This window comes from Canis lupus, chromosome 20, assembly GCF_011100685.1.
Source record: "Canis lupus familiaris isolate Mischka breed German Shepherd chromosome 20, alternate assembly UU_Cfam_GSD_1.0, whole genome shotgun sequence".
In the NCBI taxonomy this organism is placed as follows: domain Eukaryota; kingdom Metazoa; phylum Chordata; class Mammalia; order Carnivora; family Canidae; genus Canis; species Canis lupus.
This window is the reverse complement of record NC_049241.1, coordinates 37,778,269-37,798,038: the sequence shown is the minus strand read 5'-3', so window position 1 is coordinate 37,798,038 and position 19,770 is coordinate 37,778,269. Positions and strand designations below refer to the sequence as shown.

General features: G+C 57.2%; 1 protein-coding gene across 1 annotated transcript in view; it reads left to right on the top strand.

Annotated features, from left to right (window-relative positions):
* DNAH1 (dynein axonemal heavy chain 1) overlaps positions 1–19,770 on the top strand; it is a 76,637-nt gene that overhangs the window by 50,859 nt on the left and 6,008 nt on the right. Inside the window, exons 38-66 of the mRNA XM_038566258.1 lie at positions 95–289; positions 379–498; positions 756–914; positions 1,051–1,158; positions 2,265–2,405; positions 2,559–2,719; positions 3,147–3,304; positions 3,662–3,835; positions 4,593–4,631; positions 6,801–6,979; positions 7,945–8,175; positions 8,778–8,974; positions 9,432–9,567; positions 10,421–10,629; positions 10,760–10,931; positions 11,721–11,912; positions 12,275–12,385; positions 13,152–13,337; positions 13,739–13,930; positions 15,114–15,281; positions 15,376–15,567; positions 15,710–15,841; positions 16,306–16,431; positions 17,078–17,197; positions 17,320–17,469; positions 17,564–17,724; positions 18,552–18,777; positions 18,919–19,114; positions 19,440–19,591. Of these exons, the coding sequence (XP_038422186.1) occupies positions 95–289; positions 379–498; positions 756–914; positions 1,051–1,158; positions 2,265–2,405; positions 2,559–2,719; positions 3,147–3,304; positions 3,662–3,835; positions 4,593–4,631; positions 6,801–6,979; positions 7,945–8,175; positions 8,778–8,974; positions 9,432–9,567; positions 10,421–10,629; positions 10,760–10,931; positions 11,721–11,912; positions 12,275–12,385; positions 13,152–13,337; positions 13,739–13,930; positions 15,114–15,281; positions 15,376–15,567; positions 15,710–15,841; positions 16,306–16,431; positions 17,078–17,197; positions 17,320–17,469; positions 17,564–17,724; positions 18,552–18,777; positions 18,919–19,114; positions 19,440–19,591 (4,683 nt within the window). The remainder of the gene's footprint in view (positions 1–94; positions 290–378; positions 499–755; positions 915–1,050; positions 1,159–2,264; positions 2,406–2,558; positions 2,720–3,146; positions 3,305–3,661; positions 3,836–4,592; positions 4,632–6,800; positions 6,980–7,944; positions 8,176–8,777; positions 8,975–9,431; positions 9,568–10,420; positions 10,630–10,759; positions 10,932–11,720; positions 11,913–12,274; positions 12,386–13,151; positions 13,338–13,738; positions 13,931–15,113; positions 15,282–15,375; positions 15,568–15,709; positions 15,842–16,305; positions 16,432–17,077; positions 17,198–17,319; positions 17,470–17,563; positions 17,725–18,551; positions 18,778–18,918; positions 19,115–19,439; positions 19,592–19,770) is intronic.

The following is a 19,770-nucleotide window of genomic DNA, read 5'->3' as shown; positions in this document are numbered from 1 at the left end:
GCAGGATGGGCAGCCCCTCCCCGTGGTTGTGCAGCCCTTTCCCCGGCCCTTGGAACTGGTGACCACTCACTCACACAGTTCACCTTGGTGCCAGGCGATGACCATGATGTTTGAGGTTCAGGACCTGGCAGTGGCCTCCCCGGCCACCGTGTCCCGCTGTGGCATGGTGTACCTGGAGCCCAGCATCCTGGGGCTCATGCCTTTTGTCGAGTGCTGGCTGAGGAGGCTCCCTGCCTTATTCAAGCCCCATGAGGAGAAGTTCAAGGCCCTGTTTGTCGGCTTCCTGGAGGTAAGCGAAGCCACAGTGTGCCCAGCCCAGGTGGGGTAGCAGGGAGCTATGGCCACCAGCCACAGGAGCTGGGTGCTCATCTGCTGTAGGGATCTATCACTTTCGTCCGGCACTCGGTAAAGGAGGTGATCGCCTCAACCAACAGCAATCTGACCATGAGCCTCCTCAAGCTGCTAGATTGCTTCTTCAAGCCATTTCTGCCTAAAGAGGTACAGCTCCGAGCAATGGGGCTGGGTGCCTGCTCTTCCTGCCCCTGCTCCCTATGCCTGGGCACCCGAGGGCCCTGAGCCCCACACCCAGCATCCCGGAAGGGAGATTCAGATTGGGTCATGGGTTACCCATTCCGGTCTGCTGTGGAGATGCCAGACCATGCAGTGGAGGCCCCAGGTGGCCCCCGAAGCCCCGCTTCCTCAGGCTACTCAGCACTGTTCTTGCCTGGGCCTGATGTTGTCCCCACTGTCCCCAGGGCCTCAAGAAAATACCCCCTGAAAAGCTGAGCCGCATCCCAGAGCTGATCGAGCCCTGGTTCATCTTCTCCTTGATCTGGAGTGTGGGCGCCACGGGGGACAGCGCCAGCCGCCTCAGCTTCAGCCACTGGCTCAGGATCAAGATGAAGATAGAAAACGTGAGCGGCGGCAGACTCCGGGCTGGGCTCCCAAGGCTGGGTGTCCCAGGGCCATCCTTGGGGCCCGGCCCCCAGGGACAAGCAGACACACAAACTCCTGGGCCTCACAGCCTGGTTTTCCTCCGTCCCCTGGCAGCTGACCATGCACTTCCCAGAGGAGGGGCTGGTGTTCGATTACAGGCTGGAGGACGCAGGCATCAGCAACACCAATGACGATGAGGATGAAGATGAGGAGGGCAAGCAGGTGAACACAGGCTTGTGCCTAGGGGGCAGGACAGGAAGGGCCCCACTGGATGGTGGCTGTCCTCCTCAATGAAAAATGATTACAGGGAGGAGACCATGCTGATGGCCACAGGTCTCAGGTGGGGGTTATTTGCATTATGTCATGGATCCTCACAGATACACAGTGTAGTTCTTATTGTATCCACTTTCCAGACAAATAAATTGAGGCTCAGGACAGTCATACCCAGCCAGTGGGCGTCAGAACTAGACTTTTCCTGGGACCAGGAAATGTTAGCATTCCTCCTTTCCCAACCATATGCATTGCCTCCTCAATGTTGATGCTGCTCCCAGGGATGGTTGCTTAATTCTATCTAAAAGTCCCATTTTCCTAGGAACTGGATGTCCTTGGGGCTGGGCAGCAAGCCCTCCTGGCTTGCCTTGGTGTCCTATCCTTCCTATCAGCCAGTGATGGCTCCGAGAGCCTACTGTGCTTCCAGGATCAGGACCCAGCCCAGGAGGAGGAGGGGGCAGAGAGCGTCTGTAGAGATGGCCACTGCACGCTCCTGCTAGGGATCTCACAGGGCACATTTGAGTCTACAGTCAGAACTGTCCCCAGTGTGACCTGTGGTTTGACCATAATGAACACCCTCATCAGGGGAAGTTGGCCAGCTGGGTGGAGGCTGTGGGTGAAGGAATTCATGCAGGTAGGGGTGGTTGGGGGAGACCAGGCAGGGGATCTCTCATTGTCCCAGTGATGCCAACTCCTCTGGTTTTGGCTCCATACCCTCGGGTAGCCTGAGATGAAACAGCAAAAGCCTTTGGCTTCTGGGCCATCCAGTTTCCAGAACATCTCCCTGATGCAGAGATTCAGGGTCTGGCAGTCCCTAGGAAGCCCTCAACCTGGGCAGCTTGTGCAGAGAGTCCCCCACTCCCAGGGGTTCATCCTGGGATTTCCCACTCTGTGCAGAGATTCAGACATGGGGCTCTCTATTTCAGTCAGAAGCAGCCCCTCTCCTAGGTTCTCCTGCCAGGGTCTGGCAGTGCAGTTCCTTGACCCTCCTGGTGCACTTGGCCAGAGCATGGTGGGGTGGAGTTCCAGGCTCAGCCCTAAGCTACCTATGGTTCCAGATTGCCTGGGTGAAGTGGATGGACTCCTCCACTCCATTCACTATGATGCCAGATACCAACTACTGTAACATCATTGTGCCTACTATGGACACGGTGCAGATGTCCTACCTGCTGGACATGCTACTCATCAACCATAAGCCTGTGAGTGCCCCTGCCATGCCCTGCCTCACCCACACCAAGGCCCAAAAGGCAGTGGGGGCAAAGGGGGATGGCACCCATATTGACAGGGTGGACAGCTCCTACTGTGTGCCAGACCTTGTAAGAGTTTTAAACACATGACCCTGGTTCTCCTAGGTGCTATGCATTGGGCCAACAGGCACGGGGAAGACCCTCACCATCTCTGACAAGCTCCTCAAGAACCTGCCGCTAGAGTACATCAGCCACTTCCTCACCTTCTCAGCCCGGACTTCGGCCAACCAGACCCAGGACCTCATTGACAGCAAGCTGGACAAGAGGCATGCACTCTGTTCCTTTCTACACCTAGTGTCCTTCCAAGCCTGGCTCAACCAGCCACTCTCTCAGCTCCTTACTGAATTATGCTCTCGGGTTTGCCAAAAACTTCCTGGAGGGCCCTGGGCTGTCTTGCAGACTGCTCTGGAGCCATCATCCATCAGAAATCCCAAGCCATGGGTGCCCACCCTGGGTTGCGTACTCGAGTGGGGCTTGATATGGGCCTGCCTGCAAGGCGGGACTCAGCCTGAAGGGAGCCCAGACTCAAGGCGGCCAAGTGTGATGTCCCAGGATGTTCAGAGGGGAACAAGAGGCTGTTCAAGAAGTCTAACAATTCAGAGGAGGCTGAAAGCAGTTGCTATCCTGCCACCCCTTGATTCCCAGAGGACCTGGTACCAGTGGGTACTGGGCTCACACAGCCCCTCCCCACAGGCGAAAGGGTGTGTTTGGGCCGCCCCTGGGACGCAACTTCATTTTCTTCATCGATGACCTGAATATGCCGGCCTTGGAGACATATGGCGCCCAACCACCTATCGAGCTGTTGCGCCAGTGGATGGACCATGGCGGCTGGTATGACCGCAAGGTCATTGGTGCGTGCTGGCTGGCCCAGCGGGGTGCAGGCTGGGTGTGCTGGGCAGGGCTGGGGGCCTCTCCTGTTAGGCAGGGTAGGCAGAGGGCCTAGTGCCCACAGTACTTTTAGAGGGTCCACAGAAATGTTCTGATTTCTTTTAAAATCACCAGGAAAATGAAGTTCTAGGTCAAAGAATGTTTTTAATGTTTAATGTATTCTACTAATATATTTATCTTTAGTCTAATACTGTTATAAATTATAATTTTTAATGTCTTTATAGAGGAGGAGGCCCTTGAAGGCCAAGTGCTTAGGGCCCACAAAAGTCATAATTCAGCCCCAGGTAGGGCTCCCTCCTGACCTCCTGCCTCCACTCCAGGATCCTTCAAGAACCTGGTGGACATCAACTTTATCTGTGCCATGGGCCCCCCTGGCGGAGGCAGGAATGCCATCACCCCACGGCTGACACGCCACTTCAACTACCTGTCCTTTGCTGAGATGGACGAGGTCAGCAAGAAGCACATCTTCTCCACCATCCTGGGCAGTTGGATGGGTGAGCACTGGGTGGAAGTTGGGGAGGCCCTGGGCAAAGGCAGAAGCCCAGGCCAGGTAAGCTACTCCTAGGACGGCTGGAAAGGGTGGAACGGTGGAGGCAGCGACCTCAGCCCTGGCTTCACCCTTTACTCAGCTATGTTACCAATTCATGAACCTCTCTGAGCCTCAGTTTCTCCATCTGTATGATGGGTGATGATACTAGTGTCCACCATCCCAAGTCAAGAAGGTTAAATAGACATTGCATGTAGCATCTAGCATGAAGCCTGGTGCATGGTGATTGCTGAATATATGATTTATACACACGCACACTTGTGTATTCACCTGCATAAGTCCACACTTATGTTAGTACTTGCTCAGAAAAGCCGGTGGAAGGATGTTACTTTTATAATTCAGGGAAAGGAACCAATATAGAATAGACAAAGAGGCCCTCACCTTCCATGGGGTTTGGGGAAAAGTCTACATCAAGATGAGGTTTTCCCCACCAGCCCACCTCCTGTCTAACATACACTCTGACCTTTGAACTCCCCTTGGCACTGTCCCAGGTGGTGGGTGATGGGCGTCAGCCTTCCCTCCTCTGGCCTGGCCTGCCCTGCCCCAGTGGTGATAGGCCAGAACCTGCCTACAGGCTGGGCTAGGGGTGGGGACCACATTGCTGAGGAGGGTGGCTGGTAGGTGGCTGCTCTGGAGGCTGGCCAAGGTGGGCAGCGAGGGACCTACCTAACTCTGAGCCCCATGTCTTTCCCTCAACTCTCTAGATGGACTCCTCGGGGAGAGAAGTTACCGGGAGCCTGTGCGTAAGTACAGGCCTGGACAGGGCCTGTATGGGGTAGGACACTGGTTCCAGGGTGAGCCCTGGGTTCCAGTTGGGTGTGGCCTAGGCTGAGTCCCAGTGGCCACAGAGAACCATCCTCAGGCTCATATCGGGACGCTGAGCTACTGCCACAGCAAACACTTTCAGAGGCTCACTCGACCATTCCTATAGCAGTCATCCTTCAGTGCCTGGGTGGTGTTCAACCCATAGTAAAAGCAAAGTCAATGTGAGTTAAATGGATTAATAAAGAAACCCAACAAATTCTTACCCTGTGTAGAGAAGCAGAGGCTCCAAAGAGGCTGGCCCTATTCAAAGGGTGGGCATCTCTGCTGTGAGTGGGCATCTCTGCTATAGCAGCCTCACACAGGGCAGATCTGGTGGTCATTGCAGCAGAATAACCAACCCCTTCAGACCTCCAGCCCTGGCTCAAGTCCCACCTCAGCTGAAGGAGGCCATCAGAAGACAGCGCCCTCCTTAGACTTCCAGGTCTACCACTCACCTGTACCCGGGCCTCCCTCAGCCCTGTCTTCTCTCCTGTTGCTTGGAAAGGACTAGCTTTCTCCTGGGTATAGCCAAAGAGCCCTTCTCTGAAGCCTGAATCCCACCGCAGAGTGTCTGCTGGAGGATGTGGCTCCACGTCCCAAGACACTGGATGTGTGTGGCCCATCTCTCTGGGGCCATTCTTGCCAGCAGGCAAACATGTCCTGATTTCCCGTCTTAACAACAAAACTAACACAGCCACTCTGGGCCCCTTCCCGTTCACCCTGGCCATCTTTCCGTTTCTCCACTCATGTTGACAGCACAGCTCCAGAGCATTGTCCCTTCATGCTGGCACCAGCCACCCTTCCCACTTTCCCCTGTGTCTCACTCCCTGGAGAGTGCCCTTGTCATGGTGGCTTTGTGTGGCCAGATCAAAGGTCAGCTCTCAGTCCTAATGTTCCTGGGCTCTTACTGTTGCTGGAGGGTAGCCCTTCCTCTCAGGTCAGGTCACCCCCATTCCTCATCCCAACCTCCCATCCAGCCGTCTATCCATCTCCACCTGTAGCCAAGGGACCCATTTCCATGTTCATTTGGGTCACATTCTTCCTCTGCTCAACTACAGGCAAGAGCCCAAGTCCCAACAGTGGTAGGCAGGGCTACCCCAGCCCCTTGTCCCCTCTCTGCTCTCACCGCCCCACCCCCCAATCGGTTCTTAACACTGCAGTCCTCGGAACACTTGCTCTGGTCCTGGGTCCACTCACATGTCCGCTGTCCAGCTCTCCGCTCTAGTGCCCCTCCTCCTGAGCCCTCCCGCCCCTGACCAAGATTACATCAAATGCCTCCAACCCTGGCCCCCCTGATACTCTGCTGCGGCTGGCCTCTCTGTAGCCCTTTACTGTTGGCTCTGCTGCAGATCCATTGGCTGCCTGGCTCCCTGCAGGCAGCAGCTGAAGGGTGAGGAGTGTGTCGGCTGGGACCACCCTCTGTGCCCAGGACTGAGGACAGTGCCTGTGATAACAAACGGAGGAACCCGTCTTTGGGGCTCATGAGCCCTCTTGCCCCTTCTTGTTTTCCACTTCAGGGGATTCCCTCTGCCCCAGGTTCCCACTGACAGAATTTTGGTTCCCAGCAAAGAATTGAATAGTTTTTAAAGAACCAAGAACCTCAGTTACATTAGTAAGGAAAATGCAGGCTGGTGGTTGCAGCAGCTCCGGGGGGCTGGTAAGCCCCGCAGGTCATGGCTGAGCTCCAGGCCCCTCACATCCACCATTTGCACTCCTGAAGCCACTGTTGGCCATGTGACCCTCCCCTGCTGGGCTCAGAGCCCCACAGGGCAAGACAGTAGGGTCCCTGCCCAGCACTGACCCCATTCGTACCCCCAGTTCTGTGGATGTGTCCCAGTGCCCCAGTGGGCAACAGACTGTGTTGGTAATGAGGCTGTAAAGGAGGGCAGAGCTCAGAGCAGGAGATTCCTCACCCCAAGCTGGGGGGTACCAGGAAGAGCTTGTGGGGAAGATGGCATCCAAGAGGGGCTGAAGGATGCGCAGAACCCAGGCCCCCAGGCTGGGGAAAGGGCATCTGGGAGAGAACACAGCACTGGCAAAGGCAGGAGATTAGGATCCACAGGGATCCCCTGCCTGTGTGATCCAGGCCCACCTTCCTGTTCCCACAGCTGGGGCCCCCACCATCGCCCACTTCACGGATCCCCTCGTGGAAGCCACTATCATGGTGTACTCCACTATCACCTCCCAGCTGCTGCCCACTCCAGCCAAGTCCCACTACACCTTTAACCTGAGGGACCTCTCCAAGGTCTTCCAGGGCATGCTCATGGCCGACCCGGCGAAGGTTGAGGTAAGGATCTATCTAGCAGGGTTCCTTCCAGTGTTCAGTGGAGGAGAGCACACAGTGCCCTCATAGTCCTCTCCAGCCCCTTGATTTTGGCCTAACTGCTCAAACTCTGCCCAGCCTTCACCTGGCCAGGCCTTGAGCAGGGCTGGGGGTACGCTGGGCTCCAGGCCCCCTTTCCTACAGCTGAGCCATGTCTTGCATGTCAAATCCATGCCTAGAATGGCAGTGGTCATGGGGATCACACAAAAGGACCCAGGGCAAGGCAAGGGAGAGCGAGGGTTCCTAATGGAGGCCCTGTGCAGAAGCTCTGGAAGGAAGTATGAGTAGGATGCATCCCAGGAACCAGAGATGCCCAGGTGGAAGGCACAGAACTGCAGCAGGGAGTAGGCTGTCAGTGTGCCGGGTGGGCTGGAGCAGACTGTCAGCTGTGGGGGCCATAGGGCCTGAAGGCGATGGGAACCATGGGGTGAAGGGGGGCAGATTTGCACTTGCAGTGGGGGTGGATGGGTCAGTGTGTACAGAGCCTGGGACCAGGGAGACTTGGTGAACAGGACGGATGCCAGCCCTGACCTTGCCAAGCTAGGGTCAAATAAGTAGAGATAAGGGCCTGGGGGCTTCTGGAGGGCCATCCATTCACCCAGGGGGAGGTGGAGAGCTGGGATGGAGGTGGCAGCAGACTTGGAGATGGGAGCAGAGTCAGAGGAGCTCACCAAGTGGCTGGATGTGGGGCGTTGGGAAGGTGTAAGGAGAACAGTCATCCCTCCTGGGTTTGGGGTTTGAGGAGCCATGGGGGCCCTGAGAGTGGAGAAGCTGATGAGCAGCTAATGCAGCTGGATCTCACCTGGGCCTGGAGCTGAGGGAGGGGACAGCACGGCACAAGGTGGGGTGCTCGGTTGGCTGCTGCCCCTGCACACTGCCCCAGCCAGGTCTCGAGGGCAGGGGCCAGCACTAACGTGGGGTGGCTGCAGGACAAGGTCCAGCTGCTGCGTCTGTGGTACCACGAGAGTTGCCGCGTGTTCCGAGACCGCCTGGTGAGTGAGGAGGACCGAGGCTGGTTTGACAAACTACTGGAGAGCCACATGGAGCGCTGGGAGGTGGCCTTTGCCGACATCTGTCCCTTCCAGCCCATCCTCTATGGGGACTTCATGTCTCCAGGCTCTGACGTCAAGTCCTATGAGCTCATCACCAGTGAGAAGAAGGTAAGGGGCCCCTTCGCTCTGCCCCCTGTGCCCTGGGCCCTCCACAGCACTACGAACAGACCACCACACTATGACTAGAGGGTCAGGACTATAAGGGCCAGCCCTTGCCACTCTAGGTCCCATTGCCTCACTTTGCAAAAGGGCACAACGGGCCCTGCTTGGCCCACCTCTGATGACAAGCCTGTAGTTCACCTAAGACAGGCTCTGTAAACATGGACATGCTGGCCTGTTGGAGGGGCTCTCATGCTGCCCATGGAGGGGAGGACCCCTGAGTCAGGACCTCAGGGAGGCACGGAAGAGACCTCGTCAGAGGCCTCGGAGCTGTGTGGCTGCAGTGGCCCCCCCAGTGGTTTCCCTCCACACACATCCCCTCCTAGTTCCCAGGAGCTCCCATGAGGGCCCCAGGTCAGTACACCAGGTGAGACCTGGAGGAAACAGGCAGGGCTCCAAGCCCGCCCCTCAGGCCCCTGTGTGTATCCTACATTGAAGGCTCAATGCCCCTCCATGCACAGAGGAGCGGGGCTGACCATGGGAGGGGGGCATCCCCTAGTGCATGGGGGATGGAGAGAGGGCCCAGATTTCCCCATCCTCCCTGGCCCCAGATGATGCAGGTGATTGAGGAGTACATGGAGGACTACAACCAGATCAACACAGCCAAGCTGAAGCTGGTCCTATTCATGGATGCCATGAGCCACATCTGCCGCATCAGCCGTACCCTGCGCCAGGCACTGGGCAACGCGCTCCTGCTGGGCGTGGGTGGCAGCGGCCGCAGCTCCCTCACACGGCTGGCCTCGCACATGTGAGGACCCCTGGGCATGCTGGGTAGCGGGCGGCCGGTGGCCGGTGGCAGGCTGTTGCTTCCATTTCCGTTCTTCTGGTGGAGTTGGGACCATGCTGGGCCAGGTCATCCAGCCACACGCTACTGAATGCCCTGGAAAGGGGAGCTGGGCTCCAAGGAGAGGCAATAACAGTGCCCCGTGGTGCTCTAGGGTGGGAGGCATGGCTGCAGACATCCAGGAGGAATTCCTAGGTCAGGTGGCCACAGGCCTCCCCTCAGGATCAGAGCTGGGAGGATGGAGAAGTACATTCCAGGCTATGGGAATAGCTTAAGCAAAGGTCTGGAGGAAAGAGAGAAGGTTCAGGGCCTGGAGAGTGTGCAGATCTGCCCAGGCTGGGAGCCAGACTCCAGATGGCTGGGGGTGGGGTCTGGCTATCCCCCACTCAGCACTTGGCCTCGAGCTCTGGTATGTCTCCAGGGCCGAGTACGAGTGCTTCCAGATTGAGCTATCCAAGAACTACGGCATGACCGAGTGGCGTGAAGATGTCAAGAAGGTCTTGCTCAAGGCTGGCCTGCACAGCCTGCCCATCACCTTCCTGTTCTCCGACACTCAGGTGCCGCTGCCACGGACAGTGGGCAGGGTCCAGGGTGGGCTGGATACAACCCCGTCCTGGTGTGGCATCCTGGAAAGTGGTCAGTCCTTCTTGCCCAGGTCCCTGTCTGGTGGGGTGGACGTTTAGAAGGATGGCTGGGATGCGGGGTGGGGGGCCAAACCTAGCCTGTCAGAGTTAGGGAGACCTAGATCACTACTATACCCCAAAAGTAAAGAAGGTCCCTGGCACCATGGCTGACCACAGGTGACACCACCTTCACTGGCCAAAGGCTTCCCACCTCAAAGACTGCAGGACTTATGCCTGAAGCACTGTGCCCCTGGTGGCCCTCTTGGGGGCTGCTGCCTCTAGGGCTCCCCAGACATGAGGCCTGTCCCTAGGTCTCTAAGAGGAAGTGAGGTTGTAGCTCCGGGGTCTCAGAACAAACAGAGTAGCACTTAAACCTGGTTGGTAGGCGGAATTGGGCCGAGACAGGAGCCCTGGCATGCTTTCCACTCTGTGTAGGGTCCCCCCCGTTCCTAGCCCTGCCCCTACCTCCTAGCAATGACTTCTTTCTGCCTATGGCCTGCTTTCCTTCTATGAGGAAGCTGAGGCATAGAGAGGGCTGGAAAGTGAGAGTAAGGTACCATATCTCTCACCCAGGGCCTGGGACCCTTCCACAGCTCAGTGGTGATGTTCAGAGTCTCTGCTGTAGGGCAGGCCTGGGTATGAGTCCTACACCATGACTTACCAGGTCACTTGTATGACCCTGAGCTTCTCTGAGCCTCAGTGGCATGGTCTGCTGTGAAGGTCCAGGGAGACCTGCACCCAGGGGCCATTATCAAGTCTTAGCTTTTGTACTCTCATCTCTCTCCAGATCAAGAATGAGTCTTTCCTGGAGGACATCAACAATGTTCTGAACTCAGGTGATATTCCCAACCTCTATACCTCAGATGAGCAGGACCAGATTGTCAATACCATGCGGCCCTATATCCAGGAGCAAGGCCTGCAGCCCACCAAGGCCAACCTCATGGCTGCCTACACTGGGCGTGTGCGCAGCCATATCCACATGGTGCTGTGTATGAGGTATGGGCAGCCATTGTGGCCATGCAGGGACTGCGGGGCTGGGCAGGGATGCACCTGGGCCTGCCATGAGGAGGGTCTTGGGCTCCTAGGGGCGTGAGTCAGTGTCTCATTTGGACTCTTGGTCCCCTAGCCCCATTGGAGAGGTATTCCGAGCCCGCTTGAGGCAGTTCCCCTCCCTTGTCAACTGCTGTACCATTGACTGGTTTAACGAGTGGCCAGCAGAGGCCCTGGAGTCTGTGGCCACCATGTTCCTGAATGAGATCCCAGAACTGGAAGCCACCTCTGAAGTAATTAAAGGACTGGTAGGTGTTTTGGTGAGGAGCAAGCTGTCAGCGTTTAGGTTTGGGCTTAGGGTCACTGCGGCCCAGCTGAGAGTCCCAGGCCCAATACTGAGGGGCATTGGGGCAGACAGCTTTATCCATTCTAAGCCTGTTCCCTCATGTGTATCATGAGACTGCCACAAGTTTGTCACAGGGATATAGAAGGTTGGACACATGTTACACAGTCACTATTTCTTTCATTCCCTGAGGGCTTTGTGGCAGTTTTCTTCAAAGAGCCTCCTAATAACAACTGAAGACCACAGATAGGGGGCTAGATTTGTCTGGTCCAACCCAAGAGAGTGATGGTCACCTCAGGGCCAAGAACTATAGTGAGACTGTTTCCCTCTCCAGCTATGCTGAGGTCCTTGGATCCTCTGTTATCACAGATCTAGCCTCCATGGGGTGGTTAGGGAGGCGGGGTGTCCCACCTTAGGACTCTCCGAGGCAGGTCTTGGGAGCTGTGACAAGGGCACTGGGCCAAGATCTGGGAGACACCTGGGTCCGTGTTCAAAGGCAGCTCTGCCTTTGACAATTGTGTGAACCAAAACGAGCCCCTTGACTTCTCTGGGTCATGGGTTTTTCTTCTGCAGAATGAATGACCTTGATCTAGAGGTTATAAGGATCATGGGAGACAGTGAGTGTGAGAGGCACTGAGCTTCCTACATGTGGCCCCCTCCTTGGGATCCAACTGCAGTGGCTTCAAGGGTACCCTGGTGCCCTGTCTTTGTTGGAGGCTCTACAAGGCTGGCATCAGTGGTCTCCTATCCACAGATTCAAGTTTGCGTGTATATCCACCAGTCGGTGGCCAGGAAATGTGTGGAGTACCTGGCCGAGCTGGCCCGCCACAACTACGTGACCCCCAAGAGCTACCTGGAACTGCTTAATATATTCTCCATCCTAACTGGGCAGAAGAAACAGGAGCTGAAAACTGCCAAGAATCGCATGAAGAGTGGCCTTGACAAGGTGGGCCAGGGTGGGACTTTGTGAATAATGGCTAGCCGCCCATGGTACTGCTTGCTGTGGCTTAGACCTGCCCCAGGGAGGCCCAGCCCACCCTCTCAGTCAGCAGCCTGCAGTGTTTAAATGGGTAGCTTCCTCCCTTACCAGCTGAACAAGGTCAAGGCCAAAGCAGGTCAACCCCACAGATTCTCAGAGGACTGCTCCTTTCCTCTAGGGCTCACTGGGCAACCAGCCATAACCTGTCACTTATAAATTAGGGCGGGTGACCCTGCATGCAGGACACTCTCCCCAGCCCCCTCCAGGCCCAGCTCTCTTTCTGGTACCCTGTCACACCAGATTTCCTCTCTGTGTCCCCCATCCACCAGCTGCTGCGTACTTCCGAGGACGTGGCCAAGATGCAGGAGGAGCTGGAGATGATGCGACCCCTGCTGGAAGAGGCTGCCAAGGACACCGTGCTCACCATGGAGCAGATCAAGGTCAGCTATGCTCCCGGGCCCTCATCCCTGATGTCTGACCATGTCTGAGGATGCTCGGTGTCCCCATGCAACCACGAGATGGCTGGATGCCTGACTTCTGCAGGTTGCTTAGCCCCTCGGTTCCTGTTTTCTTCAGTCAGTAGTCATTTGTTCATTCAACAAGTGTTTGCTTGGAACCTATTCTCTACCACGCCCTGCCCTGGGCAGGGGATGCAGTGAAGAGCAAGACAGGCAATCCAAACCCTGATCATCACAACATGGACTGAGTGGCAGGTCACTTCTGGCAGCTGTGCAGCCCAAGTCTCCTGAGTCTTCACGAGATCCTCAAATTCTAGGGCCAGGTCCTTCATAGCTGACATCTCAGATTCGCAAGTTCATTATGACAGCTTTCTGGTAGAAGCAGTCACACCTGCTCTGCAAAGTCAGTGTATTAAAAATGTTTCCAGCAGATAGAAAGAACATGATGTGGGGGACTGCCTTTCTCTGTCTTGCATGGTGATGCCCTGAGGGCTTAGGGGATCCTTTCCTGGAGGGCAGTTGTGCTCAAGCACGCAAAGCCCTGAGCCCCATGCCAGGCCCACCAGAAGCACTTGGAACAGGCTTCTCACATTCCCAGAGCTCCGAGATGGCTCTTGGAGGATGGGGACATCCCTGCCCTCATTTCTCTTTGCCTGGGGAGACTGAAAGGTAAGAGGGGAGAGAAGGGAGGGGGAACATCTGTCCCTGACATGCCACCAGCTGCGCCCTCCCTGCCTTTGGTCCCCAGGTGGACACAACCATTGCCCAGGAGACCCGGAATTCAGTGCAAGCAGAGGAGATCAAGGCCAATGAGAAGGCCAGGAAGGCACAAGCTATTGCTGACGATGCCCAGAAGGATCTTGATGAGGCACTGCCTGCCCTGGATGCAGCCCTGGCCAGCCTGCGCAACCTCAACAAGAATGATGTGACCGAGGTGAGTGGCCAGGCGGCTCCCAAAGCTCCCCTGGCATCTGTCCCAGTGTCTGGGGACCCCAGACCCCCTGACTCCACATGCCTTAAGGGTCATGTGCTGAGAGGTATGGATAGAACCAGGCCTCAAACCCAGCTGCCTGTCCTCACCTCCTTGAACCTGCCCTCAGGACCCAGGCAGGCACATGAAGAGGGCTTGGGGTCTGAGCATCTAGGACCTTGTGGTCAGGCCTGGGTGTATGGTGGAGCAGAAGGAACCACAGGTCGGGGCAGACGTGGGGGGATACCCAGGCATGCCCTTTGTCTGTGGTAGTAGGAACTGGGTCTGTGGGATCTACCCATCTGATGGCTGTCCCCGCCAGGGGTACCCAGGCAATGATGAATCTCCCCTGGCCTGACCCACAGGTCCGGGCCATGCAGCGGCCACCCCCAGGCGTGAAGTTGGTCATAGAGGCTGTGTGCATCATGAAGGGCATCAAGCCCAAGAAGGTGCCCGGAGAGAAGCCCGGCTCCAAAGTGGATGACTACTGGGAGCCCGGCAAGGGGCTGCTGCAGGACCCTGGCCGCTTCCTTGACAGCCTCTTCAAGTTTGACAAGGTGAGCGTGCCAGGCACAGAGCGGGCAGGCCCGTGAGTAAGCCCAGGAAGTGAGCAAAGGAGCCTGCCTCCCCCACCCCCCAGTGCAGGGCTCTTTGTTCAGTCTCCCTTTGCCTGACCATGGGCAGCCCTGTGGCCACAGAGCTGACTGGGACCATATCCTGGCCCCCCAGGAGCTCTCTGGCTGATGGAGTGACTGTCACTCCAAAGCTCTGCAGCCTAAAGAACCCCTCTCATGCCCTTTCCTCCCTGAAAACTGCCATGGCCTTGGCCTAGACTTTCACTGTCTGTGTAACCATCGCCTTTCCCTTGGCCTCAGCTGAGGTTCAGCTTCTCCCATCTGTCCCTGGGTTTCTCTGTCTGCTGTCTATCTGGGGCTCTCAGTATCCATGGCCATGTCCTCCCCCAGGGGCTGCTTCATGCTTAGGTCAGCCTGGATCCCACCCTCCTCTTAGGGGACCTTCTTCAGCCCAGAAAGTGGGTAGGGGATAGTTGCCTGTGCACCTGGCCCCCACCATCACCATGAGTCAGTATCAGGCCCCAAGTACCCCAGGCTGCACTGAGGGGGTGGAGATAATGGCCCATAGGCAGCTGGACCCCTAGAGACTTCCCCATTCTTCCTCCTCCACTTCCATCAGTCTAGAAACCAGAAGCCGCACAAGCCTAATTCAGCCCGAATCAGGAGTGCTCATGGCCAGTGCTCAGGCTCCCTGTTCCCAGGCTCTAAACTCTGGGAGTTCATGAACAATACGGATTCCTGGGCTCATTCTGAACTATAGTGTTGGACTCTCACAGGGTGGGACAGGAACCCTGGGAGTGTGATGAGCTCTCGGGGTGAGGATTAATACTCTTGAACATGAGCCTGGTTGGGCATCAGAGTCACTTGCTGTTCTCCACACCTGCTACGAACAGCCCTTGTCGCTAAACAAATTTTACATGGGGCCTGCATATTACCAGACCTTGAGACTACATGGTTTCTTGTGGCTGAAGTCTCTGATAGTATTATCTGAAATCTGGGACACAGAAGTTCCTCTTCCAGCAAGCCCCTCTGGACTGTTTATTCCCTAAGGAAGATACCTGTGCTGAAGCCTACACAGGGCATCAGTGTTCCTTAGCAAACCCCACCACCCCTTCCTCCCCGGGAAGCAGCCCCCACCCCCAGTGCCCATGCCTCCCCTCCCCAGGACAACATTGGGGAGGCAGTGATCAAAGCCATCCAGCCATACATTGACAATGAGGAGTTCCAGCCAGCTGCAATCGCCAAGGTGTCCAAGGCCTGCACCTCCATCTGCCAGTGGGTGCGTGCCATGCACAAGTACCACTTTGTGGCCAAGGCGGTGGAGCCCAAGCGGGTGAGTACTGGGTACCGCTGGGGGAGAGGAGGGAGGAAGCTGAGGGCTGTCCCAGGGCCCCTTGGAAAGCTAGCCCTGAGCCCTCTGCCTGCAGCAAGCCCTGCGGGAGGCCCAGGATGACCTGGAGGTGACCCAGAGGATCCTGGAGGAGGCCAAGCAGCGCCTGCGTGAGGTGGAGGATGGCATCACCACGATGCAGACCAAGTACCGGGAATGCATCACCAAGAAAGAGGAGCTGGAGCTGAAGTGCGAGCAGTGCGAGCAGCGGCTGGGCCGGGCAGACAAGGTCCACACATCCCTGCACGCAGGGCCTATGGGCTGGGAGGGTCTGGCAGGTTGGGAGGTGGGGGTGGCGGGCAGGTCCTGCACCCCTTCTCCATCCCCTGGCCTGGCCAAGCACAGCCCATCCCACGGGGATACCTCTGCAGCTCATCAACGGGCTGTCGGATGAGAAGGTGCGCTGGCAGGAGACGGTGGAGAACCTGGAACATATGCTTGGTAACATCTCTGGTGACGTGCTGGTGGCTGCTGGCTTCGTGGCCTACCTGGGCCCCTTCACAGTAAGGAGCCTTTCAGCCCTCCCTGGGACACTCTCACGGCCATGAGGGGCCCCCTACAGGGTGGCTCTCCCCTCGCTCACTCATTCGGCAAGTGCTTCTCAGGTGCCCTATCTGAACCCTGTGCTGTTCCAGGCATGGGGGATAAGGCAGTGCAGGAAAGCTGGCAGGGCCGGCTTTCTAGTAGGAACCTGAGCTCGCACTTCTATGCTTGCTGGGTACCTCTCATTCAGTCCTCACAGCCTCCCTGACAGGTGGGCCTTGTTGTCATTAGCCCTGTTTTAGAGATGAGGGGCTGAGGTTTACAGAGGCCAAAGGGGTCACCCAAAGTGGGGCCTGAGTGCAAACGTCTTCCTCCACTGCTGAACTCCACCTCTGTGTACAACTCCTGGGTGCTGGGGGGCAGGCGAGGTAGGAGGGCATCACACATGTCGTGGTGGGCGGCCCTGAGCCTGGCATCTCCCCAGGGCCAGTACCGCACGGTGCTCTACAACCAGTGGGTCAAGCAGCTCAAGAGACACAAGGTCCCGCACACTTCTGAGCCCACGCTCATCGGGACACTCGGGAACCCTGTGAATATCCGCTCATGGCAGGTGCCTGTCTGGGGGGTGCTGGAGTGACTAGGCTAAGCCAGGAGCCCCCTGCTTCCCTCCCACCCTCTTTCCTCAGTCCTCAGCCTGCTCAGAGATGCCTTCCCTGAACCTGCCTGGGCCCAACAAGAAGCTGTGGGTGGGAGAGGAGAAAGCTGAACACAGTGTGACACGGATCTAGCTAACTGTGGGCAGAGAATTCAAGGGGGGCTTGCCAGAGTGGGTCGGGGTAGGATAGCTGCATCCATGGTGAGGTTAGGAAGTCAGATCTGAGCTAGACGCTGAAGGATAGATAAAGTTGGCCCAGGGAGAAAACCAAGAGGCTGTTGGCAGAGGCCAAGGGAGAGTATAGGCCAGGGTATAGGTGGCCTGTGGGTTCTGGGAGACGGTCTGAGTGAGTGAGGACTCAGTAGGCAAAATGGCAGACAGGCCCAGAGAAGAAGGGTGTTGGGATCCAGCCTGGGAGCAGGAGAGAGTAGGGGGTCCTGTGGGCTGACACCTGTGCACACTGCCGTCTGCCCCTCCCTCCAAAGGCACACAATTAGGAGAGGGAAGAGATAGCGGAGCATGAAGCTGGAGTAGCTGTCACCCCAGCTGACCCCGCTTGTGGGACAGCCCTGACCTGGTCTGGCACCTGATGCCCCCACAGATTGCTGGCCTCCCCAATGACACACTGTCAGTGGAGAACGGGGTCATCAACCAGTTCTCCCAGCGCTGGACCCACTTCATTGACCCTCAGGGCCAGGCCAACAAATGGATCAAGAACATGGTGAGCCCATCTGCCTGGTGCTGCCACCCCCACGCAGCTGGGCTTAGCAGGTACAGGGGCAGTAGCTGAGCCTTGAGCTGGCCATCAGCTCTCACAGACCCCACTTGCCCCTATGCCCACAGGAGAAGGATAATGGGCTGGATGTGTTCAAGCTGAGTGACCGGGACTTCCTGCGTAGCATGGAGAACGCTATCCGCTTTGGCAAGCCCTGCCTTCTGGAGAATGTGGGCGAGGAGCTGGACCCGGCCCTGGAGCCCGTGCTGCTCAAGCAGGTAGGCCTGCAGCACCAGGGGGAAAGGGCAGCCCCACTCACTGCCTCACTGGCGAAGCCCAGGCCACAGTGCTTGCCCATCCCTCCTACCGTAGACATACAAACAGCAGGGGAACACAGTGCTGAAGCTGGGGGACACGGTGATCCCCTACCACGAGGACTTCAGGATGTATATCACCACTAAGCTGCCCAACCCACACTACACACCTGAGATCTCCACTAAACTCACCCTCATCAACTTCACCCTGTCACCCAGGTAAGCCTCCAGGCCCCAGACCCAGAGCGTGAGCTCTTCCTGGCTTCCCCTCTCCCACCCCTGGGCCAAGACTCCCTGGCTTTCCCAGAGGCTCCAGCAGCTTCTTCCAAGGCAATCTGGCCCTCCAGGCCTTTCTAGCACCTCCTCCAGCTCCCCTTACTTGCCACCATTTCCAAATAAGAACCCCCACCCCGAAGATCAAGAGCGCTTGATCACTGGGCAGGGCCCCTCAGCCTCCCTGGTCAGCGCTAGCCCCATCTTGTCCAAGTACCCTTCCCCACAGCTCAGCCCTTGCCAGCCCCTTGTGCACTTGCCCCCAGAGCTGCCCTGGAGCCTGAGTCCAGCACACTCTGGCTCCCTGTACCCAAACCCCATTTCCTGCCTTGCTGCCATGAGCCCAGGCACTATGGCTTTTGCTGGTCACCTGCACAGAGCCCACAAACCTGCTCCATGCTCTGGCCTCTATGTTAGTGGCCACTATTAACCTCGTATGGATGAGGTGGTGAAAGGCCTGTCCCTACCAGTCACCTAGCCCCCTCTTGCCAAGAGGATGTTTTTCAACGATCCCAGCAACTCATGTATCCAACCACCTGACCCATCCTGGGATTCCAGGTTGCCACCTGGCATCTCACTGAGAACTGGTCACTTTGCAGGCAGGCTCTGCATTAGCCCTGCAGCCAAGAAAGAGGCTAGGCCTCCCCGGATGATACTGGCAGGGATGCTGGGTTCTTGGAGCCTGGAGGCACAGGTAGATAGATGAGCAGGCTCAAGACTGGCCCTCTGGAGCCTCCCAGTGTTACAGACATGGTGTCCCCTTCCCCTGGCAGTGGCCTAGAGGACCAGTTACTGGGCCAGGTAGTGGCTGAGGAGCGGCCAGACCTGGAGGAAGCTAAGAATCAGCTGATTGTTAGTAATGCCAAGATGCGCCAGGAGCTGAAGGACATCGAAGACCAGATCCTGTACAGGCTCAGTTCCTCCGAAGGCAACCCCGTGGATGACATGGAGCTCATCAAGGTGCTGGAGGCTTCCAAGATGAAGGCTGCCGAGATCCAGGTCAGCAACTGCCTGTCCCTGCCTGCAACTCCTGCCTCTCCCCACCTACCCCAGGCCTGACCCCTGTCCCCGCCTATGTCTGCCTCCTGCTCTTTGCCAGCTGGCCTGCGCCTGACCACCACTACCCTGCTGCCCCTCCAGGCCAAAGTCAGGATCGCAGAGCAGACGGAGAGGGACATTGACCTCACGCGCATGGAGTACATCCCTGTGGCTGTCCGCACCCAAATCCTTTTTTTCTGTGTATCTGACCTGGCCAACGTGGACCCCATGTACCAGTACTCCCTGGAGTGGTTTCTCAACATCTTCCGCTCAGGCATCGCCAACTCGGAGAGGGCAGGTAGGCCTGGCATGCATGTACTCATTGACGCATGGGCTCCCACTCTGGCACAGATGTGACACAGTTGGACACATCTCCACAACAGACACGTATGTGTAAACTCTTACCTGTGTTCACTTGCACATACTCTCATATTAGACATAACAGCACACACGCCCCTCCCAACCGCCTTAGAGCCCCTTTGCTGGGAATTTCACAGGCCCCCAGGGGATGCCCAGACTGCCCTCATGGCTGTGGGGCCGACCCACTGGGCTGGACTGAACCCAGGGGCTCTTGCTATCCCTCACCTCTCCTCACGCACTGCCATCACCTCCCTGCCCCACAGACAACCTGAAGAAGCGCATCGCCAACATCAACCGCTACCTGACCTACAACCTCTATAGCAACGTGTGCCGCAGCCTCTTTGAGAAGCACAAGCTGATGTTTGCCTTCCTGCTGTGTGTCCGTATCATGATGAATGAGGACAAGATCGACCAGGTGCATGAGCAAAGGGGCAGCCAGCTGGGCCGGTGACCCAGGACAGATGGCCTGAGGAAGTGCCCTGTTGCCAGGCCTGGGAAGGAAAGAGAAGGCCAGGCAGGAGGGTACAGCAAGAGTAAAGGGACAGAGGCTCTAGGAAACAGTTCCTTGCTTAAAACAGTCTGGATACCCAGGGT